The 21,261-nt window shown below is 42.6% G+C and overlaps 1 protein-coding gene across 3 annotated transcripts in view; it reads right to left on the bottom strand.

Annotated features, from left to right (window-relative positions):
* Positions 1 to 439: 439 nt before the first annotated feature.
* USP47 (ubiquitin specific peptidase 47) overlaps positions 440 to 21,261 on the bottom strand; it is an 84,763-nt gene continuing 63,941 nt past the window's right edge. For all 3 annotated transcript variants that reach the window (XM_084772985.1, XM_084772983.1, XM_084772984.1), the window contains 11 exons: positions 20,044 to 20,159; positions 18,131 to 18,250; positions 16,143 to 16,923; positions 10,042 to 10,217; positions 9,651 to 9,731; positions 7,700 to 7,815; positions 7,304 to 7,422; positions 4,942 to 5,072; positions 3,142 to 3,189; positions 2,921 to 3,051; positions 440 to 1,880 (listed from right to left, as the gene is read on the bottom strand). In XM_084772985.1, the coding sequence (XP_084629111.1) occupies positions 1,706 to 1,880; positions 2,921 to 3,051; positions 3,142 to 3,189; positions 4,942 to 5,072; positions 7,304 to 7,422; positions 7,700 to 7,815; positions 9,651 to 9,731; positions 10,042 to 10,217; positions 16,143 to 16,923; positions 18,131 to 18,250; positions 20,044 to 20,159 (1,994 nt within the window). In that variant the 3' untranslated portion in view covers positions 440 to 1,705. The remainder of the gene's footprint in view (positions 1,881 to 2,920; positions 3,052 to 3,141; positions 3,190 to 4,941; positions 5,073 to 7,303; positions 7,423 to 7,699; positions 7,816 to 9,650; positions 9,732 to 10,041; positions 10,218 to 16,142; positions 16,924 to 18,130; positions 18,251 to 20,043; positions 20,160 to 21,261) is intronic.

Here is a 21,261-nt window from a genome sequence, read left to right as displayed (position 1 = left end):
ATTATGTGCAATCTGCCTGCAATGACTCCCACACAGCAGCAGCAGATCCAGAACAGAAGGCACAAGAAGGGGCAGACCAATGGAAGGATTGTGCCAGTCACTGAGGGACACTGCTGAATCGGGGCAAAGGCAGCCATGTCCATCCTGCTGGCAAGCCTAATTATACTCAAATCAAAGAATCAATATTTGCAAACATTCGCATTAAGTATTTCTTAAAAGGAAAAAGAAATACTGTCTGAATACTGCTTCTGAAATACTGTCAGGAAGTTAGATAGCAACATCTTTTGATGTCTCTGAGACCGTCACTATACATACACATCATCACAGAATGAGATACTTATCTCCCTTTAGGTAACAAAGTGCCATATTTAAAGATGACAAACCCATTCTATACCCAGACTCATTGTCCCCCGAGCTTTAATGACTAAAATAACACAGCAACATGAACAAATGTTTTATTGGCGTGTTCATTGTTGTAAACAGCATCTTGCATGAAAAAGTTTTACCAAAACCTTTTATTGACTTTTATAAATTAGATAGTATTTCAAAGTTTATGTAGAATTGTGTTCTTTAAAGTTGTACTTAGCAGAGCACAAGCCTGTTGACGCTAACACACTCTGCAATGAATCATGTGGCACCAAGTCTACACCAAGGCCCCCGAGAAACTTTATTCCATTTGATGGGCAGATGGTTCCCCAAAGTTAAACTACAGAACTACAAATTGACTCTTAAAAATCAAAACGGGACTTTACAAGCATTCTAGAAGACTCAAACTTGAAGCAATTTGAAAAATAAATGTACAGAGAAAAGATCTCAAAGCAGAGATCTTTAACAGAGAAAGAACCCTCATTAATAAGCAAATACACCCCATGGAGTCTCACTGAGGAGTACATAAACAGACTGCTAAGCTTCAGTGTACACAAATGTACATGACGAATGAGAGGCAAAGAACCTTGGCAAACAGCAGAGCTGCAGCTGGGAGAACTCAACAGGACTACTTTATTTACATGCTGAGTGAAGGACTGAGACATTCTCTACATCCATAGCGTAAATACAGTTGGTTCTAATCACAAACCTGCAGCAACTGGAGTGCACCTGCTGGGTGTAGCACAAGGAAACACGTTGGGCTATTTTGCTAAGGTTCTTAATACTTTGCAAAAAGTGGAACAAATTAAGAACACACCTTCCTAATTCCTGTGTGGGCTACGCTGGTTCTAAGAACTCCTTCAGCTCCTCTTTGCTGCTTTCCAAGAGCCAACACAGTTGCATTTGCTTCAGAACTGTCAATGAGGTAATGTGTGTATCAATGAAATAAACAGAAGATTCATTCATTCATGGCCTTTGCACAGCTTTTATTATTAAGCTATGAGCATCCTGTTTGAGGCTAGTTTTACTAGCAGCTATGTGCACATTTGTCCGCAATCAACGAATCTACTCATCCCCCCGCCCCCCTTTCATAGTAGCAGGCTTTGCTCGTTTCTCTTTGCACATCCTTGGCTTTACAGTACATCTGACCATAGTGCACAACATGATTCCAAGTCAAGACAGTGGCCCACTGGGCACTGAGCTTCTGATTGGTGAAGGGCGGTCCAATCAGTGCTGGTGTCATGGGGTTACCCCAACCATGTCCGGCCAAAATGGCACTACCCAGCAGTAGTGAACCATCTACTTAAATGAACTGTCAGGGAAAAGGCTACACTGGCAGTCAATCTTGAGCCATGTCTTTATTTGGCGCCCCATCCAGGTAGATCTTGAGTGCTTTCTCTTTGCGAGGGGAGTACGTTACACGATGTCCAGTCTTCTGCAGTCGGCTGCTTTCCTTTTTCATCAGTTCATTTCTTTGCTCATCTGTCAACTCCATTACTTCTTCTGTTCTATCCCTTTATGTAAAATACAAATACATTCGATCAGTTGTCCACCTACCTGTTCACTTACATCTGAAGCTTGCTCTTACATCCTCCTCTTGCTCCCACACACCAGGATGCACTAGGTTGCTAGTGTGAATCACTTGTGCAAAGAACTCATTTCTTCAAATGGCACAGAATCATCTCATGTAAGTATTAAAAGTATATGAGCAGTATCACTGAACATCTCCTTATATTCAAAGAGCTTGAATTCTCAGCAGAGATAGCGCTGTCACCATTTTACATGTAAGAGCCAGGAAAACAACTAAGCTAGATTTGATCTCCAGGTTCTAAAGACTCGTTTCCTTTGTATGTGTGCTGTCCAACATGGTACCCAGAGAGCACCTGAAGTATGTCTTGTACACAGGAAGCTACCTTGGGAGTGTGGTACACAGTATCTCTTAGGTTTCTAGAAGTGAAACAATGTAAGCCACCCTAGAGTCACATCAGTGATGGAGTCCAGTAACATTTTCTATGTACTGGATTAATAGAATTTCTTGCAATTACAATGAATCTCACTGGTTTCTTTTTTTGTATTATTTATTTGCATGTGCTATTGTGAATAAAGGTCAGAGGACAACGTGGGGGAGTTGGTTCTCTCCTTCCACCATGTCAGTTCTGGAGACTGAACTCTTATACCATCACAGTTGGTGGCAACAGCCTTTACCTGCTGGATCATCCTGTCTGCCCTCCCCCACTTCTTACTGCATTTTTTTAGGGGAGGGGTTAAAATAGGTCTCATGTAGCCCAGGTTGGTTCAAGTCTATTCTATAACAGGGACTGACTGACTCTGAAGTCCGATCCCCCTGGTGTCATGGGGATATCTCAACCATGTCCGGCCAAATGGCAGCATATGGAGTTCTTGCTCCTATTTTAACTAAGGTACTCCAAGCCTCAAGCTGTGATGTGCAGCACTCACTGTATTTCTACTGCTCAGTGGTGCTATGTCCAAACCTCTGTAAAGGCACATCACTACATACATCAGCACCAGCAGCAACAAAATCATTGCACTTTACCTATAAAATATGACGGCACCATCATCACAGATATAGAGAGGCCAAACATTCAGTGTGGAGACTTTAGGATTCCAGTCCAAATCTTGATGGATATCAAGGACAGAAATATCACAAGGGAAGGTTCCTCTACCCTAAGGAGAAAAAGAAAGAGTAGATGAGTCACATCTCAAACCACATCTGTGGGACACCAGAACTGGGAAGAGAACGTTCTTAGGCTTTACCTTGGCAAATTCAATGTCTTCCAAAGGAATCCCACTGATTTCACTCAGCTAGGAAAAAAAAAGTAATGTGTAAGTTTACTTAAACACAAAATTTTCTCAAGAAGCTATTTTCCTTTTCTTCTACAAAATTAGCTAGATTTTTAAAACTAATGTATTTGATATTAAAAAATATTTGACATAAAAAATCCGCTTCTCTGCCCACCATGCAAACCCAAGGCCCTGGAACATATTAGCACACTCCTTCCAGGCTTGACTCTACACATACGAGATTCATACATTCCTAAAAGCATGCAGTTCTATTCTGAGCTATCTCTACATTCATTTTACACAGCCAATGTAGAAACACAGAACCAGAGTAACTTCCTGGCACATTACTGGGTGTAGAGTTCTGCTCATCTGAGCAGCTGACAGCACTGAGACAATACCCGTCACTTTGAAAACTTACCACAGGAGTACAATCCTGCCCATCACCTGCAAGGCTGGACAGATCAGTTTTCTAAATTTCCATTTCTAAATCTTCACCAAGTGAAAAGCTCAAAAAGATGTTATTTATTTTTTGTTTCTTTTCTGTAAGTTGCCTGCTCATGTACTTGGCCCACCTTAAGATTAAGCTGCTTATGTTCCCTTTGTTAAGACAGTGGCTACTTTTAAACTAGGGGCATTAGGAAGTGTGGTGCATGCCTTTACTCTCAACTGTAGGTGACACTGGTGGGAGATCTCTTGTGAGTTCATGGCCAGCCTGGTCTACAGAGTAAGAACCTCAACTCAACCAAACCAAACCAAACCAAACCGAACCGAACTGAACCGAACCAACCAATCCTTCACCACAGAGGCATTGTGTCCACTCAAGTTTCAAATAATTTCCTCCTTTCTTGTCTTCTGGCTTTGTTTGTAAGCTTTTTAAAAAAATTATTATTTGGGGTCATAGAGAACATTTAAGCTTTCATGTAGTATATCCTTTTTTTTCTGGCTTTTAACGTTATGATCAGATGTATTTTCCTCCAAATATTCAAGATGCGCATCTGTTATTTTCCTTTATCTCTTATATAAATATATTTAGAGTTATGTGGGGAATTAAACCCAGGGCCTTGCACATGCCAAGCAACTGCAACTGAGTTACTTCTCAATTGTGAGAACTGTAGGCATGCACTACGGGAATTAAGGGTTTAAAAATGCCCACTGGCCTGGCATGGTGGCACAGGCCTTTAATCCCAGCATTTGGGAGGCAGAGGCAGGTGGATTGCTGTGAGTTCGAGGCCAACCTGGTCTACAAAGCGAGTCCAGGATAGCCAAGGCTACACAGAGAAACCCTGTATTTAAAAAAAACAAAAACAAACCCCACTGAAGTAGTACCACTGATGGAGAGGGCAGTGCCCCTTCCCTACACACTGTACTTACTGTAAGCTGCAAAGCACATCTTCATTCTCTATTCAGCACTCCCTTTAAGTGCCAACCATGCCCAAGTCTGTTCAGCTTGTGACCAGATGCCTCAGGGTACTAGTATGGCCCAAGACCTGTATTCAATTCGCTTTCCTTTGTTCATTAAGCCATACCTCAGTTTAACAACTTCTAACTAATCTTAAATACTTAGGACAAAGTTGGCCAAGTAATGAAAAGTGAAGGTCCTCCTCTAAGACAAATGAAAAAGTGATTGCAAAAACATAAGGAGCTCCAAGGGACCCTAGTGGTACAGAGTATGACAGAGACCAAGGAAGAATCCTGCCATCAGTGGCTGGGATCTCACTTCCTAGATAACACAGGAAGACATGTATTGGGTCATTTTTTTCCAAATGCATTTACCTTCTCTCGCAGTTCATCAACACTATTGCTCTCCAACACAAGCTCCTGGAAAGGATCCAACTTCATCTCTGAAGGCCTCCACCGCCTTGATAAAATGGCAAGCTGCGACATGGACTTCATCTTCTCTACACCTAAGAACAAGACACCCGGCTGTCTATTTCCTCTAAGGGTTTATAATCCTACTTTTCCTGTACTTCCTAACTAAACAAAACTATTCTTTCTTTTTAAGATTCATTCACTCATTCATTCATTCTGTATACAGTGTTTCACCTGCATGTATGTCTGCACTCCAGAAGAGGGCACCAGATCTCAGTATAGATGGTAATGAGCCACCATGTGGTTGCTAGGAATTGAACTCAGGACCGTAGGAAGAGCAGTGTGCTTAACCTCTGAGCCATCTCTCTAGACCCCAATCTTTTTTTTTTTTTTTTAAAGATTTTATTTGTGTGTGTGCACACATGTGCATGTGAGTGCAAATGCTCACAGAGGCCAGAAAGTATTGGATCCCCTGAACCTGAAATTACCGAGCTGCCTGATGTGGGTGCTGGGAAATCAAACTCATGCCCTCTCAAGCACCTTTAAAATTTTTATGTATTTATTTTATGTGTATGGGTGTTTTGTTATGTGTATGTGTATCTGTGCACATGTATGTTTGGTGCCCTTAGAGGTTAGAAGAAAACATCAGATCCCCCAGAATTGGAGTTATGGATGGTTGAGAGGTACCATGTGAGTGCTAGGAATGGAACTTGGGTCCTCTGAAAGAGCAGCCAGTGTACTTAGCTGCTGAGCCATGTCTCCAGTCCGTGTTCTTTCTTTCAAAGCAGGTGTACACACCCTCCACTCTTAGAAGACAGCTCTCCTTAGCCACCGTCTGCCCATGAGTGTTCCTATCCGACACTGCAGCTCCTTTCCTCCGAGACTCTGCATGTGGTGGACAATCTCCAGCTTATTCATGTCTACAGCACCAGAGCCTACCAGCATCTGGTAAATTATGGCTGCGTAAAGGCTACTGGGATTTAATTACCTGACTCATTTCTTATCCATCTATTTTGATGTTAAAATGTATACTGGCATGATATAATGCAGGTATCCACCTCCTGGTACCACTCTCTGAGGCACTGGCCTATTTCTGTGACCTTCACGATCCTGTCCTAGCCCATCAGACATGGCTACTATTCTCTCAGGCTGCAGATGCCATCCCAAGAACACTGGCATGCAGCATTGCCTAGTGCCCTGGTTGTGCTTTGCCTCCCCAGTTAATTTGTAAAGTAACTGGAGGCTAGTCTAGTTAACTTGAAGACGATCTAGATTAGAAACAGACAGTAAGGAGGGCTACTGAGTTTTTCCCTATCGTCGAGAGTGTGGGCAAAGACAGAGCTAACTAACGCTTCACCGCTTGGAACTCTCTACCCACTACTCTTCTAGAGAGGAGAATATTTAGTTGTGCCAGTGCTGAAAGTGTAAGTGGGAATTGTGCTGGACACAAGTTCTGCTCCGGGTCAGTGTCAAGGATCCAGCTGCTTGCTCTAATAGACATGGAGTCTAAGTCCCAAAGAACTCAGAAAGTAACCTCATTGCAGTTATGGAGTCAAACTAAAATAAGGTAAGTAGGGTGGAACTCAATTCAAGATGACCAGTGCACTCTAAAAATGGGGAAAAGTTTGGGTACAGATAAGTCCATGTGGAGATCAAAACAAAGTTGGGGTATGATATTTATCTATAAGCCAAAGGGTAACCCACCAAGCTCTGGAAGCTGGGGGAGTGACCGGAAGATATACCTTCCCTGTAAGACTGAGAAGAAAAGAACCAGATCGATCCATTAGCACTTTCACCTCTGACTTCAGTAAAGACTGAGCTTCTGCCATTAACCTCTCCTGCTGGCGGTTCTCTTTAGCATCAGTGGCACAGGTCATTAACACAGCTGTTCTCAACATCTGACACATTTCTAGTAGCATATTCTCAGAATAAATATGAGACAATGATAAAGAAAATTACAAGCATATCTCAGAAAATACCAAGAAAATTTTCTGCATAATGAACCAAAAACATATCTAACCTTTAAATTACAATTTGTATGTAAGAGAAAATGAGAAAAAAGAAGTATTAGAAGGCAAAAGATAGGGGAGATCGTCTAAAAATAATTTAAGCAGCTATGTTAGAGACAGGGAAGAAAGAAGCATCTCAGGGACATGGCAAGAATCATTTAAGTCCACAAAACCACAGCCTGGTGCTGACAAGGACAACACCGCACCACACAACGCACTTGTCACAACTCAATTTGGGACTAGGCACTAATGGATTAAGCTTCCATTAGTTCTACAGTCTGTCCAATTGATACTTCTCCATAAAACAAGGACAGTACCATCAAGAACTTCCAGAAAAACCTCCCAGTTGCTGGAAATATTAATATCTTCTTCATAAATATGATAATCCAAAAAGACAGTGCCAGGGTTCTTCCATGTTTTCTTCCTTAGACGAAACCTAAAGATACAATAATCCATTTATAATTGTTATAATTTGAAACATTTAATTAAAACATTTACATTAATTTGACACCAAAAATGAACTGTGTTCTAGGTACGAAACAAATGGTTATTCATTCAGATTCAGGGGAAGTGAGCAGAGCTCACTATACGCCAGTCTGTATTCGCAGGGAAACAAGAGGTCTAGCACATCTGCTCCACACTCTTAACCCTCAGCCCCACAGCCTGGAGGGAAGGCACAGCGGCTTAGAGCAGTGGGCATGGGGCCTGCTCACCTGTCAATGCTGAGGTCTAAGCCACACTGCTCCCTGAGTTGAGGAATCAGCTCCTCTTTCGATTGCCGCACTGTCATGCCTTTAGCAAATACAGCGTCTAGCAGAAACTTGCATGGCTAGGAATATAAACACATGATTAGAGCCTGTGTGTCACAGTGAAGCTAGGGTTAGGAAGACATTTTACTTGTGTTGAGTAGTGTGACAAGGAAGGGTCTGGGGTTTGAGAATCTGTCTCTTTGTTCCCAGTATTAGTTCCATGACTTATAAGCTAAGTGGTTATGAGCAGCCTTGTTTAACAGCCTATGTCTCAGCCTTCACATCTGTAAGTTGGGGATAATAGCTTCCTTTCAGAGCTATCAGACAATTAACTAGGAAAATGCATTCATATTTCTGTCTGTAATGAAACGACAACAATTTTGAAAGCAAAAGGCACGGTTCCATTAATTACAATAAAGAAATATGCACTTAATCTCCAACATATAACAAGAGACCCAAAAGAGGCATGTGAATGAAAATAGAATGATAAGTGATTGATAAAACATATTCAACTAATAAAGGCATTGTGTACAAAGCCCAAAGCCTCCACAGCTGCCTAGATCTCTATATGGTATGTATGAGCACCTTGGAAATATTTCTTATCCCCTGGGAATTAGGCCTAAGTCTTATGCATGAGATAAACTTAAGTATTCTGATCACTAAAACCAGCCTCCTGAGAGTCTTTACCCAGCATTCAAACTGTGTGACTTTGAGCAGGTTTCTTAACTTCTCTGTGCCAGGTACTTCATGTACAGATTGTGAATACTAAACAGGACTTATACCACAGAGATAACTGATGGGTTTAAATGAGACTTTGATGGAAGTGATATCACAGAACACACTACAGCGATGCCTCTAAAATCATGATTACCTTGGATGCAGAAGGTACTTACGTAAGTCAGTTGCCATCCTTTTGTAGTACAGTAGCATTCTTCCCAGAAAGCAACCATAAACACATCTATCTCCTTTTTAATGCAGGGGTGTGGAGGGTGGGGAACCCTGCTTACTACAGCAGTGTGACAACACACCACAGCCAGGGTGACAGCGGCCTGAGGGTTAACTCATGGTTGCCTGCTTTGTAAATATGACCTCTTGGGTGTACTGGCTGGTTTTGTGTCACCTTAACAGTCATCAGAGGAGGAGCCTCGAAATGCCTCCATGAGATCCAGCTGCAAGGCATCTTTCTCAAAGAATGACCAATACAGGAGTGTAATGACACTCTCCCAGAACTCAAGGAGGCAGAGGCAGGTGGATTGCTGTGAGATGAAGACTAGTCTGGTCTACAAAGTTAGTCCAGGACAGCCAAGGCTACAAGAAACCATGTCTTAAAAAAAGAAAAGATCAAGCCGGGCGTGGTGGCGCACGCCTTTAATCCCAGCACTCGGGAGGCAGAGGCAGGTGGATCACTGGTCTACAAAGTGAGTCCAAGATGGCCAAGGCTACACAGAGAAACCCTCTCTCAAAAAAAAAAAAGAAAAAAAAAAAAAGAAAAAAAAAAAAGAAAAGAAAAGATCAAAGAGGGAAGGTTCAGCCCACTGTGGGCGGTGCCATCCCTGGGCTGGTGGTCCCGGGTTCCATAAGGAAGCAGGCTGAGCAAGCCAGGGAAAGCAAGCCAGTAAGTAGCACTCCTCCATAGCCTCTGCATCTTCTCCTGCCTTGTTTGAGTTCCTGTCTTTACTTCCTTCAATAATGAACAGCAATGTGGAAGTGTAAGCCAAATAAATAAACCCTTTCCTTCCCAACATGCTCTTTTGGTCATGGTGTTTTGTTGCAGCAACAGAGACCCTAAGACACTGGATACAGGCCACTTTTGTACTATCCCAACAGAACCAAGTACTGCGGAAGAGATGAACAGCTGGAAGCCACCTCTACCCTTAGGTGTTGGTACCCTCCTGCCGTCTTACGTGTCACTCACCTCTTGTTCATTGACTAAGAGCTGGCACACTTTAACTCTGTACTCGCCCTTCTTCAGTGCTCTTCCCAGGCGGATTGCAATCTACAAACACGAACACTCTCTTAGAGGACTGCCTCAGCAGAACAACCTAGGCTCCTTCTGTTGTTAGTTTCTGTATTCCCCACCGTCTAAGCTCATGGGCTCCTGGAGAACAGGTGCCCTTCACCCGAGTGCCCAGCACTAGAACTGAACCTGACACACTGTTCACAGTTAACCATGCCTGGTGGGTGAACAAGCGAAAGAACAGTAAGCATGCAGTAGCTGCCTGCTTCCCCTTCACCAAAAGGACCACAAGGGGCTCTCAAACCTACTACTGAAATGGACTAATTCTGTAAGGATTACTGTCATCAACCTTAGAGTCATCTGAAAATGACGAAAAGGTCTCATTCAATCGGACGCTCTCAAACTCTTGATTGCTGGTGTACACTCGAAACACCTTGAAGTGAGAGGACAGGACTCCAACAAAGGGCTCTAGATGCTGCTTGAAAGCTGCCAGGGTGATCCTCTTATCAACATGCACCATCAGCCCTGAGTATAAGAACAAACAAAACAGGAACAAAACTGTCAAAGCAGCTTCTTGAATATTAAGTAAAACAGGCCTCACTTCTTATGCTAGATTTTTGGGTAATAAACAATACTGAATAAAACAGCAACACAAAATATAAACAACCCAGATATAGACTGAGGACTTGATAGGTTTAATCTACCAAACCTCTACTGTAATGGTTCCCAACCTCCCCAATGCTGTAGCCCTTGGATACAGTTCCTCATGTAATGGTAACTTTCAACCATAAAATTATTTCATTGCTACTTCATAACTGTAATTTTTCACTGTTATGAACTGTAATGTAAATATCTGATATGCAGAAGGATGTCTGATATTAAGATATCTGATATGTGACCCCTATGAAAGGGTTGTTTGGCACCCCCTTCTGAGTCGATGAGACCCAGGTTGAGAACTGTTGCTCTAGGGTTTCCAGGTTCACACAGCGCTAGCTAGTTCTGGCCATCTGGCTGGGCTGCGCTCTTGCCTCCTCTGCCCACAAGCCACAAGCCACTGGGAGTCGCTGGCTTCCATCCCCATTTTTGCATAGGGAAAAAAATGGAGCCATGCAAGGCAGCACACGCCTGTCATCCCAGCACTAGGGGGACAGAGGCAGGAGGATCTTTAAGTTCGAGGTCCTTCTACAAAGGGAGTCCAGGACAGCCAAGGCTACATAGAGAAACTCTGTCTTGAAAAACAAAAATCAAACAAAACAAAACCAGCAAAAGAAAAGAAAATGGAAATGAAAGAACAGTGTTACAGTGCTATGTGAATTCAATTAGCTCACACATTTTTGAAGCTAAAACACAGTGCCAGATCTATAGCAGCTGCTTCAAAATCGGGAATTATTATTGAGATGCATGTTTGTCATGCAGCTGAACTGTAGCAGGGTTGCTTGTAAACATCTACTGTTTCCACCTCCCTCAGGCTTGAACTGAAACTTTCTTGGCATCCTGATGGGATTACCTCTTATAAGCTATTTGTTTCTCTTTTTCTGAGACAGGTCTCACTATGCAGCCCTGGCTGGCCTGGAACTCAGATTCCTATTTCCATGCTGGAATTAAAGGTATGTGCCACCATGCCTGCCCAATAAGTTATTTTTCTGCATTTCTTCCTAACACCTACCTTGGTCAGCTCTTTGTGCCTTGTGAGATACTTGTAAGAAAGGAGCTAGCTATCCTGGTCTTCATATTCTGGCAAACATGGTTGTGAGCCTACCTTCTCTGTCTTTTTCTCTTGTAATAAGGTAGGTACCAGGCCCACGAGCAGCCATGTGACCAGGCTGCCGCTCAACAGCACTAAGGCTTCCTTGTCAGTAGGCCCCACTTTCCTTTCAGCTTCACAGAAAGCTAAAAGCTCTTCTGGCTTACATTCTCAGGCCAGGGAAACTGGCTAGATGAAACATTCTCAGTATGCTTTCTAAGTGAGTTCATTTTCACTGACTACTTTCCTGGTCATGAAACTGGTTATCAGTGGGTAAGGAGTATAAACAAGGAGAAAGCATGAATAGTGATAAGCTTGTGCTTGGTTTTACTCTGCAACGTTTGAGGCAGCTTTTTTTTGAATTGCTTAGAATGCTAACTTCTAAGCTTTAAAGGATAACACCCAATTGCTAATCATATAGGAAACAAATTTACATTTACATCAACAAGACACGCACTGAAGATTCCGAAGGAGATGTGTAATGTCAAATGAATGGAAATCAAAGGTGAGGGCTTGTAAACAATGATCCAAGCTGAGCCTCAGTTCTCCCTTAGGATCCTAGAAGCCTGTTCTAAACATCAAGGTCAACACAGAACCTTTCTTTGCAAACAGCCTTCTCTCGCAGCCTCAACAGATGGGAAAAGGGCTTTCCCCTCACAACCCTGTCTGTTATTGTAGTGAGCAGTAAGAAGCCTACTACAAATTCCCAGAAAGGTTAAACTGGCCCAGTAGCCTACCTCTTAAAGAGTGTATCAAATCTTTCATCAGAAAGGAGACTTTAGCCTAACTGCAATCTGTTCTGAGGGAGTGTCTACTATCCGACTGACATTCATTACTGTTCTCTGTCAACTAGAAACTTTCCAGTTCTTCCTCCAGAGAGTGACTCTCCTCCTTCTCAGGGCCTTCACTGACTGACTGCAGCCAGAAAGCATTTGCTATTTGTTGCAGGCAACTAGATGGCAGTTTACAATCAGAGTATCAGAGTGGAATCCTAGCAGCACAGCTTACTAGGAATATGACCCAGGCTAGAGAACCTCTTTGAAGTAAGCGTTTCACCAGGGAATTCAGGTTTCACCCAGCTGCTGAGAGGACTATATGAAATCATGCAAGCCTTTTGAGGGAGCCCCTGGGTGGAAAGTTAAGCATTAATATAACACAACTTCTCTGTCACCATTCTGGCCAGCACTGTACATTTTTACACTTCAGTTTCTACAAGACAAATAATATTGACGTCAAAGGATTCTGGTGTTATATATCATTAGTTAAACATATATCCATGTACTTGTATTACTGTTTTCTTTCATTTAAAAGAAAGACTTTTCAGACTATAAGTAATTTCTTTTAAAAAACATTTTCACATTTATTGACTTCTCTCTGTATAAAGGGACACAGAGTGTATGTGGAGGTCAGAGGACACCATCCCTTCTTCCATGTGGGCTCTGGGGATCAAACTCAGGTCATCAAGGCTTAGCAGAAATCATGTTTACCTGGTCACTGGGCCAAGTTTCCTCTTTGGGTGTGTGCACACATGTGTGCAAGTCTGCGGGCACATGTGTGCTGCTGGTTTGTGGAGGCCAAGAGCACTCTTAGGCTCCGTTGGAGGCAGCTTTCTTGTTTTTTTGAGACAGAATTTCTTATTGGCCTGGAGCTGGCCAAGAAGTCAGTCTATCTGGCCTGAGAACCCTAGGTATCTGCCTGTTTCTGTCTTCCCAAAGCTTGGACTACAAGTCCAAGTGTGTGCCACTATACCTGCTTGTTTTCACGTAGTTTTGGGTATGGAACTTAGGTCTTCATGTGTGCAAGGCAAGCACTTTACTGATAGGGCTGTCTCTTCCTCATTTCTACTTCTAAAAGCTACATAGGGCCTGGCATCTAGGGTTCTCTTCCAAAGGCAAAAGAACCATGCACATTCAATTAGAAGTCTTACAGGGACTGAAGAGCTGGTTTAGCAGTTAAGAAGGCCGCCATTCTTGAAGAGGACCAGAGTTCAAGTCCCAGCTCCCATGTAGGGCAGCTTACAACAACCTGTAATTCCAGTGCAGGTGATCTGACTTTCTCTTCTGGCCTCCCTCAGACACTACCACATATATACAGACACACTGCCCCTGCCCCCCATAAATAAAAAGGAAATCTTAAAAAGAAGCCTTATACGCTGTGGCAGTGCTGCTGCTCACTGTATAGATGTCATATATGTCTGTCTTTTGCCATGCCTCCATCCTGTGAGCGTCAGTTCTAATCTGTCAATGGAGGACACCAAGATTTGCTTTACTAATTCAGAGACACTTGGAGAAATAAACATTCTGAAAACTAAAAACACAGGGGAGAATTAATATATGCTTTGTGTTTAAGACAGAGTCTCACTATGTAGCCAAGGATGGCCTAGAACTCAGATCTTTCTGGCTCTGCTCCCTCAGTGCTGGGATTAAAGACACATGTCACCAAGCTAGGCTAATACATGATCTGTTAAAGAGTAATGCTAATAAGCATTTCATTTTTCATATACTTCTTTTTCATATTTGGGAAAAGTGTATATTGGCTGGGTGGTGGTGGCGGCGGTGGCAGCGGTGCCGTGCACGCCTCTAATCCCAGTATTCAGGAGGCAGAAGCAGGCGGATCTCTGTGAATTCAAGTCTATCCTGGTCTACGGATCGAATTCTAGGACAGCCAAGGCCACACAGAGAAACACTGTCTCAGAAAACAAAAACAAAACACAACAACAACAACAACAACAACAACAACAACAACAACAACAAAGAATTGTATATTGACTCTGGTTTTCTTGTTAACTGTCTGGTAGCTCTAGCCTATGGGTCTGAAAAAGTCCTTCCCAAAAGTTCTTTTTACAATTCATATAGCTCTACCTTGTGAGTATGTATGCTGTTACTGCTCGGCCTAAATGCCAAGCTCCCCCACCCCTCTCTCATTTTTGGTTTTTCAAGACAGAATTTTTCTCCGTAGCCTTGGATATCCTAGACTTACTCTATAAACCAGGCTGGCCTTGAACTCACAGAGATTTGCCTGCTTCTCTGCCTACTGAGTGCTGGGATTAAAAGGCATGCGCTACAATATCTTGGCTACAAATCAATCTCTCTCTGTAACATTTGAACCCTCATTTTTCCTCTTGCCTATTATCAAATTAACAAAATTAAATTAGCAAATTAAAAGGGTTGGAATGTGGCTCGGTGGTAAAGCACCAAATTCATCCCTAGCAGCACACAAAATAAAAAAAAAGACCCAAGGAACAAATGAACCCTCTCTCTCAAATTGCCTTTCTTCTGTCATTAAATATAGATATTTAAAGGATATGGCAAAGGAATCGTTGTTTGCTTTGGACATAAAAAAAAAAGATGTAAAAAATCTTTTTTCCTGTGAACTGAGTAAGTATATTTTAAGCTATGCAGAAACTACAGCCTATTGCCACTGCTCTTCATTATGCTCTATGACCCGAGAGTAAGACCCTACTGCTATATTGGAGTCATGGGCCTGGAGAAATACAGCTGGCAATAACCTGGAAGTTTCCTCTCTGTTGGCTAACTTTCAAAATGCTGGAAGGTTCTGTGCACGCTACTAGGGGACAAAACTAATCAGTTTCTTACCCAGCTATGAAACTGGTGAGCTATGGTAAGCGAGTCAGGCCTGGCAAGATCTGTCCACTGGTGCAATAGTAGCATACATGTTAATGGGAAGAAGTAACAAGCAGAACTCACATCTGGGATAGTACATGGGCCAAAGCCCAGTGGCTGACTGGATCACAGGCCCAAGGGAGAACTTACTCTGCTAAATGGAAACAAACTGCCCCCTAAGTTCTTACAACTTTATATTCATAGAGTAGCACATCAGAGAAGCTTCTTTTTGCAATAGACAGTAATTAATACAAAGACCCACAGTTGGTCACTGTGTGAGAATAAAGGATTATAGAGCACTTAGCTTTAATGGGACAGTTATATCACATACACACCCCAAGGCTGAGGAACCCTGCAGAAGAGGGGAGTGTTAAATTTTTAAGAGCCAGAGGTAGTTGATGACTGTACTAAAACAGTATTTGCCCAGTGTGACAAGGCCATCTGTGTTCTGTGTGTGAACTCACAGTGGCCATGACTGTATGCACAGGACCTGCACAAGATCAAGACAGATAAAATCCCAGTACGGTTGGGTAGGGTTCACAGTCCCAATCCAAACTAAGGAGCTACTGGCAACTGATGTCTGCTAGAGGAAGAAGAATCAAGTTTTCTTCAGGGATGTGGCTCCAGCAGACGGCCCTTACACATACAGCAGCACTCCGTGGACTCAGTGGGTTTAAGCACAGCACGTGACGCTGGTAGGGAGCGTGGTGCTGGGGGAGGACAGGGAATGAGCTGGAGAAGAGGGAATAGGATGGAGCTCATCAAAACACAACACGCACATATAAACTTCTCAACAAAAAGTAAATCTTTCAAGAGACTGCCTTCTTTAGCAGTGAGGGTGTATGTTACCTTATGCATGCCTTGGCACTCTTACCACAGACTTTCCTAATTTGGATACTCTTCTACTTAACTTGACACAATTACTGCCTAAAGTACTGCACTGCAAATGAAAGAAAATGCAGTTATCGTACAGTCCACGGAGTTCCTGTAAGGCAATCTTAGAGCTAGGCACTGGATCCTTAATCAAAACTTAAGTGAGAAGCACACTAGCACTGTTTCAATAGCTTTCACTCCAGTACATACATTTGTGTCCTTCCCCAGAGCCTTCGTCCGCAGTGTAGGGCTCAGCTCTGAAGTACACGTACTGCACTTCCCCCCTGCTCTTGCCGCTCTCGTCATATTCACTGTCAGTCCCAGAGTCTTCTTCGGCTGTGTCCCATGTCTCCTTTTTCCCTTCGTTTGCCTTAGTTCTTCTACTACTTGTGATGCTGTGAGAGTCGAGCCCATTGGCCAGCGGGATCTGAGCACTGTCTGCATTGCACAAAGTGTCGCTGCTGTGACTGGAGCTAAGAATGTCACTGTCTACTGAACTTGTACTCCGGTCGTTATTCACGTCTGAGTCTGAACGCTCTTCAGACTGAAAGTTTTCTGGGTCAGAAGTCTGAATGTGCTGTTCAAGTTCTCGATTATCCACAGAGGTGGAAGAACCCCTCTCATTGAGAGGGGATTCAATATTCTCAAAGTCACTCGTCTCAGTGCTCTTGCTGCTGTCTCCATTGTCTCCATCCTGCTGCTGCTGTTGCAGGGACAAGCTTTTGAGTTTTTCAGTGCTTTCTTCTAGAATAGCATCCACAGACTTTAAATTCCCTGCAGGTCCTTTCACTCTTTCACAATCATCGTCCACATTACCAGAATCGCCTCCGGCTTTCTGGTACGCTGTCCTTTTAGAATAAGATCCTGGCGATTGTTCAGGCAGCAAAACAAATAACCGGATTGTATTTGCATGTCGATCCAGGAGTTTCCACAAGTGGGAATCTGTGAAGGCCGCCTGGTGATCCAGAGTCTCAGAGCTTTCAACAAACACCTAAACAGTGAGTGTGAGGCAGTGTTAGTAGCATTCTTATTCTTCGTAAGAACAGCCTACCAATATGATCCAGTACATAGTAGGTTACAGGATTTGTGACATTATGCATAAATTTGGCAGGCATGGTAGTATACACCCCATCTCAGTACTTAGAAAACAGAGGCAGGATGATTGTCACAGGCTAGCCTGGTCTATGTAGTGAGTGCAAGGCCAGCTAAGGCAAATACAAGATCCTGTCTCCAAGAAAACGAAACAAAGCCAAACAAAAATTAACCATATATTTGGCAATAATTAACAGTATGTTGGGTTTTTCATAAAAAGCTATTACTATTTAAATAAACATTATAAATTAAGACTATTAGTTAACCATTTAAGGAAGAAAGTGGGGAGGAAAAAGGACTGCTCTGGAACTCGTTTCCCTAAATTAAAATTATTATGGTTTAAACATTTAAAAATTAATTATGTTTAAAAAATGTATTGTGCACACATGAATGTGTATGTATGTATGGGTATGTGGCACACGTGCAGAGTTCAGAGAAGAACTTGAGGTAGTCAATTCTCTTTCTCTACTATATATGTCCATGGGATCAACTTTAGGTTATCAGGCTTGGCTACAGCATCTTTGACCTGACGAGTGCTCTTGCCAGTCCACAGATTACACCTTAATATCACTCACTCACAAAAAGACACACACACACAGAGAAAATACACAATTAATAAAATGATATTAAAAGGTGGCAAGACCTAAAGCAAGCTTGATGGCTTGTCTCCTCTGCAACAGAGAGGTGAGCAGGCAAAGGGGAGACGGGCGGGAGGGTCTCACAAGGCACAGCTCTGACGTGGTATGAAGGACTGTCTTACCAGGGAACTCAAGGATGGAGTTAGGAAGACAGTCACTGAGGAGAGAGACTCAAGCACAAAGGCTCAAAAAGGCATGACGAACCAGAGCTTGAAAAGTAAAGGAAGGCAGGGAAACAGGAGAAACTGCTCCCAGGCAGAGGTAAAAGGAGCAGCAGCAACGCTGAGTCAGCAGAGAGAGAAGCCTAGCTGGATGCAAAAGAAGGAACCCTGGGTAGGCTGTGTACATCGAACAGCTACTCTAGGACAGCAAGTGGGACGGTGCTGCTTGCAGCCGGGCTTACAACACTCAACGTTACTCCATTTGTTACCAGCATAGGAGACACAATGAAAAGATAGAGACACACACCTTGTTACTTCTAAAGAAGCCCTCGGCCTTCAAGGTCTTGCTAGGCACACTGAGGAGGCGCAGGTCATTGTAGCAGCGCTCCAGCACTATCCTCATGGACTCTGCAGGTAAGTGCGTAGCCTGCAACGAAAATGTCAGTTCAGAGTGAGCTACCCAACAGAATTCTTCCTGAAATTAGACACTCAGAAGAGAAGACAGTGCAGAGCTCCTCAAAGCACAGGAGAGCAGGCAGGTCCTCAGGTGTCGATCCTAGTACCCACCCTGAGCCCTCAAAAAAAGTGCCAGAGAAAAATAATCTTAAGTAGAGAGTTAACAATTTTTGGTGGCTCATCTCCATGTCACTTAGGCTGTAACCTGGAACAAAGGAACACTGTCTATCCTTCAAGGCCTTTGCTTATGACAAAGCTCTGCGACTGCACTTGTTCTTTAGCATTTCCCCATGAGGCCATTGGCTTCACTACAGAGTGGGCTAGCATACTGTCTTCTCCTCTTGTTTTTCTCTTTTCTTTTTTGGTTTTTCGAGACAGGGTTTCTCTGTGTAGCCTTGGCTGTCCTCAAACTCGCAGCGAGCTGCCTGTCTCTGCCTCCCGAGTGCTGGGATTAAAGGCGTGCGCCACATGCCTGGCTCTGTCTTTCATCCAATCTCAGTGCTTATGCTTTGCAATGGATTAGAAATGTTTGCACATGGCACTTACTTTAAACGTATAGAGTATTATGATCACCTGGTATGCATGTGTGCGCATGTTAGCCATCATGTTAGCCAACAGCACAGGAGTTGTCTTTTGATGTTGTAACTGGCAACAGTGATGGAAGTCTCTTAGCTGTTACCAAACCTGACACACTTCACAAGATCTCTAGCAACCGGAACACTTATTTACTGATGGTCACGCAACCCTGTGCAACGGGAACTAAAATCCCCAGACATCAAGCTATAAGACAAAGCAGATGGCTGAAAACTGTACTTTAAACTTGTAGTCACCGGACAGTAAGGAAGGCCACAAAACTGTTTGCATGCTCAGGGTGCAGAGCGTGGGACCCTTGAGACAGAACAGTCATGTGTTTCACATGGTTCAGTCCATTGTCCAAAGATAGCCAAGTGTTTCTATCACCTCATTCCAGCTCTAACATTCAGAACTGGCTGACATTCTGAGCCACTATTTAATACATTACCTTCTTTTTGTCAAGGCTGCTTACTCACCTCACTGTTACTAAGCCTGAGTGCATGCACACATACCACAAAACAAATAAATGCAATAAAAAAATTTTAGGACTGGGTGTGGTGGTGCACTCCTTTAATCCCAGCACCCAGAAAGCAGAGGCAGGCAGAAAGTTATGAGTTCAAGACTAGCCTGGTCTATATAATGAGTTTCAGGCCAGCTAGGAGCACACAGCAAGGCCCTGCCTACAAAATAAAATAATAAAAACAAACAACCCACTGTATGTCTGCCTTCCTTTGAAACATAACAACCACAAGCCTGGCAGTGTCTGCTTACATAGCCATTCATTCTTCCAATCCACTTTCCCTGAACTCTTGGCCAAATGCCTTTACCTGAATGATGTAAACAGCTTCCTCAGTGTCACAGTGTCACCCCAGTTTAGTGTCACTAGACTTACCGTTCTGAAGAACAAAGGATCTGCTTAGCGCTGCACCAATGAGAGCCCAGCTAGTGTTCAAAGCCTTCTGTGAAGCAAACTCAATCACACCTGTAGCACGTGTTTCACAGAAAGCAGCTCAAAGCATAGTCCAGGTCAGCGCTACTGCCCCACTCCCTCAAGTGTCCCTTTCTACTTCAGTCGTGTTCTGTCTATAAATATTGCTCCTTTAAGGTAGAACCTATAACTTGCAACTACCACAGTGAGTCACGCATGCAGCAAGAACTCAAAAATATTCATGGTCTAATTTCACCACTTACCTTTGAGATGAGCTGTTTGAACTCTGTAACTGTCTGATTTAAATAAGCACGTACTGTTACAGGAGCAGCGACAGTCTCTGCCTTCAGATCGACAACATGCACTTTCACCATCACTTCTATTGCATTAAAAACATAAAAATGTACTGGAGGTTACTTTTTTTTAAACTGCATTTTACATGAGCAGTGCATTCTCAATGTGTTTCTAATAGGTGGCAAAAAGAATAAACTCTCATGTAATATAGATTTATATGATATCCATCTAATATTCTTTAAATTGACCTATGTTAAACAACAACAACAAATCCAAATATAATTTAAAATGTTTTATTTCCTTCTAAAATATAACATCACCTCAAATTTATTAAGCATATTAAAAATACAACCCAGTTACTTCTTAGTCTTCTGCTTAGTAAAGTACATATGCAAAAAGATCCAAATAGAAACTAAACCACAGCACTGAAAACATACATGGAAGTAGAGATTACAAAACAAATACTAGTGGGACACAGCCCCAGCTGGGACTTATAAAGAACCCCATTAAATTATTCATGACCTTGTTACTCTCCTCAAAAAACATAATTCAAATTCCATGGAAAATTCAAATAACAAACTGGTCTGGTATATCTGTTCTAAATCGTATTCACGTGAAAAGGAAATAGCCATTAAGCATTACATTTAGCAGTTGTTTTGTCTTACTGTCAATTCTCAAATTTCCCCTTACACTGTTCATTTAAATAACGAAATATTCTAAGATCTTGATAATTAACAAATAATAGAAATGGCTCCATGAATATTATTACACATCATATATAAAGTCTGTTTAAAACCTTTTTTAACATTTATTTTGTATTGAGGTGTTCTCTGTCTCTTTCTTACACACGTACACACATACTCACACATGCAGAGAGGGAGTTGGTTTTCTCCTTGCATCTTGACGGCCTCATTATGTTTTAGGAATTAGTTTTATTACTGATTCATGTAATTATTTAATTATTTTTATCTTTTTTGTATCTCACTCAGAAAAATCTCTTAAAGGGACTCTATACAAAGTACAGAGTCTGGATAATGCAAGCACCACTAAATTTTCAGAAATGAGACAAGCAGGCTTCTTGGGAGAACAGTGTACTTAGTATACTTTGGACAGCAAAGCCGTACAAAGCAACGAACTGTATGGTTTCCATAAGGAACAGGAGAGGGAAGGGGGGAAAGAGGAGGAGG

This window comes from Acomys minous (assembly GCF_964271855.1).
Source record: "Acomys minous genome assembly, chromosome: 2".
Taxonomy (NCBI): domain Eukaryota; kingdom Metazoa; phylum Chordata; class Mammalia; order Rodentia; family Muridae; genus Acomys; species Acomys minous.
The sequence above is the reverse complement of the archived record's forward strand: the minus strand, read 5'-3'. Positions and strand labels throughout refer to the sequence as shown.